This window comes from Sorghum bicolor, chromosome 7 (assembly GCF_000003195.3).
Source record: "Sorghum bicolor cultivar BTx623 chromosome 7, Sorghum_bicolor_NCBIv3, whole genome shotgun sequence".
NCBI classification, from domain to species: domain Eukaryota; kingdom Viridiplantae; phylum Streptophyta; class Magnoliopsida; order Poales; family Poaceae; genus Sorghum; species Sorghum bicolor.
In genome coordinates, this window is record NC_012876.2 from 50,108,912 (window position 1) to 50,119,096 (window position 10,185).

The 10,185-nt window shown below is 43.4% G+C and overlaps 1 protein-coding gene across 1 annotated transcript; it reads left to right on the forward strand.

Moving 5' to 3' along the window:
• LOC8070002 (leucine-rich repeat receptor protein kinase EMS1) lies at positions 7,838 to 9,755 on the forward strand. Its single transcript, XM_002444220.2, has one exon. It carries the CDS (start codon positions 8,028 to 8,030, stop codon positions 9,198 to 9,200), a length of 1,173 nt encoding a protein of 390 aa, XP_002444265.1. The 5' UTR covers positions 7,838 to 8,027; the 3' UTR covers positions 9,201 to 9,755.

Here is a 10,185-nt window from a genome sequence, read left to right on the forward strand (position 1 = left end):
TCACCATCCTATTCCACGTTTAGATGATATGCTTGATGAATTAAGTGGTTCCACCATATTCACTAAAATTGATTTGAGAAGTGGATACCATCAGATAAGAATGAAAACAGGGGATGAATGGAAAACTGCATTTAAAACAAAATTTAGGCTGTATGAATGGTTAGTTATGCCTTTTGGTTTGACTAATGCTCCTAGTACTTTCATTAGATTAATGAACCATGTCTTGAGAGCTTTCATTGGAAAATTTGTTGTTGTCTACTTTGATGATATCTTAATTTACAGCAAGTCTTTTGAGGAACATGTGAATCATATTCGACAAGTCTTGGAAGTGCTTAGAAAGGAGAAATTATTTGCTAATCTTGAGAAGTGCAGTTTTTGCACAGACCATGTTGTGTTTCTTGGCTTTGTTGTTTCAGGAAAAGGCATAGAAGTGGATGAAAGCAAGGTGAAAGCCATCAAGAATAGGCCAACTCCAATGAATGTAAGTCAAGTAAGAAATTTTCATGGCCTTGCTGGTTTTTATAGGAGGTTTGTGAGAGATTTCAGTACCATCGTTGATCCTTTGAAGGAATTGACAAAGAAAGGTGTTGACTTTAAATGGGGAAAATCACAACAAAATGCATTTCAAGAATTAAAGAAACGTTTGACTGAAGCACCTGTGCTTGTTCTTCCTGATTTCACTAAAACTTTTGAAATAGAATATGATGCTAGTGGAATTGGGATAGGAGAAGTTTTAATACAACAAGGAAAGCTCATAGCATATTTTAGTGAAAACTCGGGAGGTGCTCAACTGAATTATTTTGTGTATGACAAAGAATTGTATGCTTTGGTGCGTGAGCCTGAGACATGGCAGCACTACTTATGGCCAAAAGAATTTGTTATTCACTCTGATCATGAAGCTTTGAAGTACTTGAAAGGACAAGCAAAACTGAACCGTCGTCATGCCAAATGGGTTGAGTTCATCGAAACATTTCCATATATTATGAAATATAAGAAAGGTAAGGACAATGTTGTTGCTGATGTTTTGTCTAGAAAGAGTGTGTTGTTGAACCAACTTGAGGTAAAAGTTTTCGGTCTGGAAAGTCTAAAAGATCTGTATAATAATGATGCTGAATTTTTAGAACCACATAATCATTGCCAAGATGGAAAAGGTGGGAAAAATATCACATACATGACGGTTTTCTGTTTAGAGCTAACAAACTGTGTGTTCCAAATTTTTCAGTTAGATTGCTTTTGTTATAGAAATGCAAGGCTGCAAGTATGAACAAACATAGGAAGAAGGTGTTATTTGAACCTAGGGACTTGGTGTGGATACACTTGCACAAGGATCGCTTTCCTCAGCAGAGCAAATCAAAATTGCTGCCACGAGGAGATGGTCCATTTCGTGTTCTTGAGAAGATCAATGACAATGCATACAAGATTGATCTTTCTGCAAGTTATGGCGTGAGCAACTCCTTCAATGTTGCTGATCTCTTACCATTCACAAGTGAAGACACTTCAGAGTCGAGGACGACTCCTTTTCAAGGGGGGAGGATGATATGACCACGCCACCAAGCAAGATGTCACAAGCTCTAAGTCAAGCTACACCCACTCAAGTTTCACCAATACCGACACGAGCCCAAGTCATCGATGGACCGATTACACGTAGTCGTGCAAAGAAGCTACAACAAGAGGTCCACGCACTACTTTGTGAGATTCATTTTAACATTAATGAGAATTATATACTACCTAAGTGTTGTACCTTGATTGTACTCAGGTATATAGAAGAAGAGATGAATGAATCGGACCCTAAAGAATGGACCAATGCAAAGCGGACCACAAGAGTAAAAAACGGACAAATGGAAGTCAAGAACGGACCAGTGCAAAACAATCTTCATAATTTTTTACTCACAAAAGCTATGAAGGTCCATGAGGACTTATTGGAAATCTTGTCGAGTCTACTTTCCAATAAATCTAGTGGCGATCAGTTTGGGTACTCCATATTGCCTGCAGACCAGAATTAGTATAGACTGCTCAGAAGGTCAACAGTCTGTCATGACAGAATATTGGTACAACTTGCCAAGTAAAACTGTACCAATCTACAATGTATCATGCTGGTTGGCATACACTGCTGGAAAGCCCTTTGAGTCTAGTTTCACACCCAATAAACGGTTTATCATTTGGACTTCCAATAAGAAGTTATGGTCAGTTTATTAGAAACTGCTCTAGAGGCCAACAGTCACGCGAAGCCACTTCGGGAATCCATTCCGAGGGGACCTTTCACATTGCCTTCCCTCAGAAACTCTATTTTGTTTTCATACCTATCTAGCAGGGCTGTTGCTAGTATAAATACCCCCTAAGACTCATTGTAATCGAAGACTTTTGATAATTGAAATATAGAATCTCTTTTGTTTAGCTGTGTGCTAACAAATATTCAAAGAGTGATCTCTACCTCTTTGCTCTTGTGATTTCCTCTCGGGATTACATAGGCGGCGGCTTCATCCGCTCCCAATTGGTGCTCCTACTCTCTTTAAGGTATTCTTTGATTGATTGTAGGCTGTGTTGGTTGGTTCTTTGAGAGTGTGGTTGGGCGAATCCTCGATTCAGGTTGACGGTTAAAGACGGTGGTTGGCTTCGAGTTTTATTTGTCAGGTTGCACTAGTTATCGCTGCTTGCAGCAAGTTATCCGACTGTTGTTCAACTAGTTATCGGTGTTCTTCCTACGTCGTGAAGATCGGGACAACGTGTCGCATCAAAACCTCTGGCATGAAACTTGCTAAAGAATGAGAAAAGTAGATGTCCAGTCAAAGCTGTTTTATCTCTCAACATCCCAAGATTGAGTTAATGCTATAAGGCCCATGGGTGCTAAAGTAACATTGGTGTGTTAGCATTGTTAAGTTTTCCATTCAAGGAGAAGTTCTTTGTTGTGCACTTAGTACTATTAAGATGTTAACTTAGTGATAATACCTGATCCAATCGTACCAAGTCTTGATTGTTTGCTCGGGATGAGCAAAGGTTAAGCTTAGGGGATCTTGTTGACGGGAAATAAGACCCAGTTCTATATACTCAAAAGCCCATCAATAGTCCTCGACTGAAGGCAGATAAGCATCACATGAACATATTTATCACTAATAAAGTTCCACTTGTACTCTTAGCTTGTTTAATGCAGGGAAGAAGGAAATGAGCTCTATGGCCCCATAACCTAGGTCGGTCGACTAGGGTTTGGGCCCACCAAGGGCTCCCCTCCATCGTATGAGCCATGGCATACTCCAAGGAGTCAATCTCAACCCTTGGATCCAAGTGTGCTTGCCCTCAACGGTTCAAACACTTAGCATTTGGATCCTTGGGCCTACATGGAAGCAAGCAAGTGTGCAACTAGACTCAATTTTGGACAACACTTCACAAGACAAGTGGGGACACCACCAGGAGGCCAGTGGTGGGCCAGGGGCCCCAAAGGTTGGTTGGCCAACCGACCAATTGGGTGATGCCACCTAGCCCAGGCTCCCACCGGCTTAAGGACCTTCCAGGAGGTCAGTGGGACCCACTGTCAGCCACAGGGCAGATCGACCGACCTACATGTGGGCCCCATTTGGAGTCGGTTCACTCCCACCGACCTTCCTCATGTGTGGCAATGCTCCAACCATCCATCTAAGATGGTTGGGAGGTCGGTGCATCCAAGGGTAGAGAAGGAAGGAGCACGCGGATCACTGACGTGGCACCCCCTCTCTCACCCCTATATAAGGAGGGGTCCCCCATCTCCCATCTCCCATCTTCCATCTCTCATCTTCATTTCCAAATCCCACTTGGGAGATCAAGTGTAGTATAGTCTAGTCTAGAGTGGGAGTTAGAGTCGAGTCGAGCGAAGCTCGGGTCTCCAGAGCTGTCTTCTGGAGAGTCTGGTATAGCTCTTGTACCTTTTCTCTTGTATTACATTCTTTATGTAAATATAGTCTTTCTTTACTTTACTAAGTATTTACTTCAAGTCTTTACTTTGAGTATTGCTTAGTGCATTACTATACTTGTAGTAGTGTTGTGTCTTAGTCTTATTAGTGTAGCTGCCTTAGTTAGATTAGTGTCTTCAACACCTTGTGTGTGTTCCACTACCATTAGGGGCTTTGGCTATTTACGTGATAATTGAAGTTATAAGACTAGTGTAAGCGAGGTGCTTAGGCTAGCGCTTATTGCTGGATGCCACCGCATCCAACGTGTTAGCGGGCGGTGGCGAAGCGTTACAGGCCTCTGCTTCCCAGTAGGTTCTATTCACGTCGGGTACAGTCTGTAGGCGCCCATAAGACAAAAGTCCGCTTAGATAGGAGTTTCGTCCTCCTTTTGCAGTCGACTTCTACCACACAAGGCTATTTGGATACTAGTCTAGTTGAGTCATTTACATTAATTAGGATTAGAACACAGAAGTAGAGTTAGATACATAGGAGTCCTTACTCACTCGTTGTCCTCCCACCTAGCTAGCTCACTACCAGTTATCTTTACTTACCTTTATCTGACTTATCTATTATTCTATCTTGCTATTCTTACCCCCCCTATTAGCACTAGTGAATTTAGATTGAGTAGACACAAACCACATGTATCCATCCATATATTTATTAAGAGAGTCTTAGTCTGCTTCCCGTGAGCGAACTATAAATTACGACACCGCGGATACTCACCACGGTTGAAGTGCTACAGCGATACCTGTGCGCTTGCAGAGTTACCCTTGGTATAAAATATCTTGTCCACACTCGAATTCGTTTGTAAGATATAAAAATAACAAATTTCAAGTCAGAAAATTGTCCATAGGATTTGTTAGAAAATTATTACTTTTATATCTCACAAACAAATTCAAGTTTGAACAAGATATTTTACAAGGTTGTGTATCATCATAACATTTGCATGTGTGTTTTTTGGTGAATGTAGACGACTTTTTATCGTAATTTGTATAAGTTTTCATGAATGTCGTGGTTTCCATAAGATAGGTTCCATATGGGACACAATGGCGGCCGATGATAGGCGGATGACACAGGGGTTGACGGTGGGGGTGGTATTGGGCTGTGCGAGCACGATACATAATGCACGGTAACTGACGTTTTGTTTCTAGACGTGTGTTCTATTTTCCACCGATTTTGGTCTAATCAAAATGTAAAATTAGTGTGCTCGCTAGCGATTCAAACAATTAATTCTGCCGAACCTGTAAATTACAAATGTTTTGGATAAAATTTAGGGTTTCCGAAGAGGACCTGAGTATTTTTTTTTTTCGTTTGCGTTCCCGGCGAGTCAGCACCAACGTAACATCGTAGTTTTACATGCACGTAAAGTTGCCGTGACCAAAACTTTGATATACAAACCCGAAGGAAGAAGACAAACATGACATGAGGTGGTACAAAGTATGCTGAACTAACTGACAAACATATGACACTGAGATGTATATATATTTTTTATATCAAGATGGATATGTCATCGGCAACAAGTGAGAAGTGACACGACATTGCGAAGAAAATATTTGAAGATGAGAACAAAATTCAGCCTTAGAAGCACTTTCCACTCCACACTAACCTGCTCTGCAATTAACAAACTCTGCACGATCACGTTAGTTAGAACCACTTGTACCTGTTCAGTGCTAGCTCTTGGTTGGATGTACACAAACATCAGAATATATACAAGCTTTCATTCCAACTCCTGACCTAGTGTGATTAGTGTGGCTTGGCATAACTAGGAATCTAGGATGATGTAAATTTGGTACCCTAAACCTTCAAATGATGTTATTTAATTTGGTGTGGTTGCTTGAGTGGCACTCACTCTGTTTCCACCGTATTTGCATCGTCTCATTAGGTTTTATCAGAAACGAAAAGCAAGTATCTTCCTTGAACAATCTAGCCACATCTTTTCAAAAAAAAGGTCACGGCTGTACTTTCGGGCATGTTTGGTTTGCCAGCAAGATAGCTTTGTCTCCTAGGCAACGTTTCTAGGTAATTGATAGTTTTGGTAGTCCGACGGCTAGGATCGTTTGCCTGGCAGGCAAATTGTCTTTCAGGCCTGGTTTAGTTCGGAAAAAAAATGGTTTTTGGCTACTGTAGCACTTTCGTTTTTATTTGACAAATATTTTCCAATCACGGAGTAACTAGGCTCAAAAGATTCATCTTACAAAATTACAAATAAACTGTGTAACTAATTTTTATTTTCGTCTATATTGAATACTCCATGCATGCGACTAAAAATTCGATGTGACGGAGAATTTAAAAAAACTTTGCGAACTAAACAAGGCCTCAGTTCACGAACCAAATAGGTCCTTCTAGAGTACGAATAGGTGGAGATTGCGAGCAAGATGCTAAAGGAGAAAAAAGGCTAGAAGCAAAAAAGTAGGATGAAAGTGATACGGATAATCCTCCGCTCCGATCCGATCTGAATTCGAATATTAAGTATATGAAGAAGAATTTTTTAATATCTATACGGATATGGATAATCTGAATCTGACCGTGTGCAGATACGGGTAGAATATTAAATCGATGAAATCCACCGAATATGGATTATCCGCAAATTTTAGGTGGATTATCCGATGTTTATAATAGAATATCTGATTATTTATTACTTGAGAACTCTTATTTTGTGATGTCGTTGTTTGATGTTATAAATTTTGAATTGAAATCTTGCTTAATACTGCATATTGACTAATAACTTATCATTTATGAGTAAGGATAATTTGTTAAGATTTAATTGCGTTGGTGTTATAGCCACAACATAGAATAGAATGAAGGATATTGTCTATTACTTGTTATTAGTTCTTAAAAATATTTTTTTTTACAAGCATGCAATCCTCTAATTATGCACATATTACTCCACTATTTAAATCCATAGCCGATCCAATTCTGCTCCATATCCTTGCCAGTTCTGACATCCGAAAGAATCCGTATTCGTATCGAATCCATGTATTATCCGCTTCGATCTAAATTCGATAATAAAAAGCAGATTAGGATATGGAAAGGACATTATCTGCTTTGATCTGATCCGTTTTCATCTAAAAAAAGAGTTATGATCAATGTAAGAGGACTTATCTGTTAGACTTTTCTGGTTTCACGAGAACCCACTTTGAGTCTATTTAGGGTTCGCCGCTCCCTGCCAGCCAGTGACAATAGTGAGGTGTGAGGAGGTATTTTTGTCACTTTTAACTTTTCTCCCATCCACTTATAGAAATATTATTTTATTTTAATAGTTATAGTGTGTAGGAGCAAATCACTACAGTTCAAGAGTGTCTTATAGCGAAGATAACATTGAATATTTTTTACCAGCAAAGATAGTCCTAAAATTTAGCTAAAAATTCAAACATGATTCCTTTTAGGCCTTGTTTAGTTCGCAACAATTTTGGGTTTAGCTACTCTAGCACTTTCTTTTACATTTGGTAATTATTTTCTAAACATGGACTAAATAGGCTCAAAAGATTTATCTCGCAAATTATAGATAAACTACGTAATTACTTATTTTTTATCTATATTTAATACTTCATGCATACGTTCAAGATTCGATGTAACTGGAAATCATAAAAAATTTTAGAAACTATAAACAATGCCTTAGGGAAAGAGCAGTTTGACCATTAGAAATTACGTTGCCGCAATCCAAGCACGCTAAAACCCAAAGTACGTTGTAGCCGAAAACAAAAGGAAAAAGAAATATGTGTCACAGAGAATCAGTGTCTTCTTAACAAGTGACAAAACAAACAGTGAAATGCTAAAGAAAAAGAATAGGACGATGCTTCAACCCTGTGAGCTGCTTTGTTCTGGCTCAAAAATCATGATTAAAAGTAATAATTTGCTGATTTAATATAAGAGAAAAACATTACTAAATGGCTATCAAATTAGATAAATAAGCTCAAGCGAATTGCGACACATTCCACTGACAGTCCATTCCTTCACGGTGTACGCATTGCAGGTTTGACCTAGAGCCAAAGACACGTACCATCGCTCGTGTAGCCTTAACTTGCGTTGCGTACGTGCTACTTAATCCCATACGTGCTCCCGGAGCGCGCGCGCACAGTACGCTCCACGAACCTCTCTAGCCACACCATGCACGACGCCGTGGTGGCCGCCGTCCACCACACCGTCGTGGCCGGCGCCGCAGCCGCGCTCGTCGCCCTGGCCGTCGCGCTCTTCCTGCTCTGGCGCAAGAGGCGTATGGCAGCCGCGAGAGGCCCCGCCGACGGTGCCGCATCACCCTCAGGCTCTTCGGCCTCGACCGCGCCTCTGCCGGTGATCCCGCTCGCCGACGTCGAGCGCGCCACGGACGGGTTCCACCCGAGCCGGGTCATCGGGCAGGGGAGGCACTTCGCCGTGTACGCTGCGGCGCCCGGGATCGCCGCCAAGCGAATGCACCCGCACCTCGTCCTCGGGGAACCCGGCGGGAGGCGGTTCCCGGCCGCGGTCCGCTCGCTGGCCGTGCCGCCCCACCCCAACGTCGCCGCCGTGGTCGGCCTCTCCGAGGGTCCAGGAGAGCGCGTCATCCTCGTCGAGCGCGCTCCCGCTGGCGCCGTCAGCCTCGACAGGGTGCTCGGCTGGGGCGACGACGATACCCACCACGTGCCCGCGTTGTCGTGGCGCCAGCGCGCCGCGGTCGCCGCCGGTGCCGCGCGCGGGCTGGCGCACCTGCACGCGCACGGCGTGGCCCACGGCCGCGTTCGGCCGTGCAACGTCCTTGTGAGCGCCTCCTCCTCCGGCAGTGGCGGCGCGCGCTGGAGGCACGCCAACGCCACCACCAGGCTCACCGACTACGGGCTGGCCGGCTTCCTCGACCGCCGCGGCGACGACGCGCGCGCGGAGGACGACGTGTACATGTTCGGCGCGGTGCTGCTGGAGCTGCTCACCGGGCGGCGCTGGGATGGCGGCCGGCTCGCGGACTGGGCCCTGCCGCATATACGCTGCGGCGCTAGCATGGAGGTGCTCGACGTCGTGCGGGCCGGCGCGCCGGCCGACAAGGCGGAGGCGCGGCTGCTGGCGCGGGCCGCTAGGGTGGCGCTGGCGTGCGTGGGGAACGACGGGCGCAGCCGTCCGGGGATGGCGGAGGTGTCGGCCATCCTCAGCGACGTGGAGGCCGCGTATAGGCGCGGTGACGGCGCACATGTGGGCAAGGAGGGGGAGCACGACGACGACGGCGACGAGAGTCGTCTCAGTGGATGCCTTCTTGGCCCAAGCAGGAGCATCCACAAGGCGGACACGCTGCTCCGGCCGCCCCCTGTGATGTGAGGAAACCAATCAAAGCTTCAGTTCTTTGGGAAAGTGATGATGACTACTAGGGTAGGAAATGTTGCGTGCTTGTATGAAATTGTGCACAATTATTTCAGAAGCTATTTCTTTTTTACTTTCTTTTCTTTCTAGAAAATTGTACACTTACGGAAGAGATCTTGGGTAGAAATGTAGAATGTACAGAATATTTGAGGATCTGGAGGTTTCAAATTGAGTCGACAATTTTCGAAGAAGGAATTTCTCCCCCAAAAAATCATGAACATTTCCACCTGTTCCAAAGAGTATTATTGTTAAATTCTGGATCATCACATAGCAGGACAACATCCTTTCTTCATGGTAATCTCGAAGGAACACTGTACCATTGATCAAGGGAGCTTTCATGCATGTCTAGCAGAAGGTCGTTGATTCACTGTTCAAGATCACTGGTGTCCGCTGACCGTCACCTGAACAGTTTCAGAGTTACGCAGGTGCTAGCCAGAGGCTTTGGTGACTTGCGCTGTGGGCTGGCGTTTGTGTGGAAGCCATGGATTTCTGTGTCAGATTTGGCAGACAGGATACGTGCCTTATACTCAATGAGAACTTTTTTCATAAGGCCTTGTTTAGTTGCCGAAATGAAAAAATTTTGGCTACTGTAGCACTTTTGTTTGTTTGTGACAAATATTATCCAATTATAGACTAACTAGGCTTAAAAGATTCATCTCGCGATTTACAGGCAAACTGTGTAAATAGTTTTTGATTTTGACTATATTTAATGCTTCATGCATGTAACGCAAGATTTGATGTGACGGAGAATCTTAAAAAGTTTTTGGATTTTGGGGTGAACTACACACCTGACTATAGTTCTAAAAAAATTTTAAATTTTTTTGTTACATCGAATCGAATCTTCAGACGCATGCATAGAGTATTACATAAGGTTTTCATGAAGTACTAGGACTTTCTAATCAAAGTCCATATGAAGTTGTAGCGACTTTCGCAAGTTTGCGAT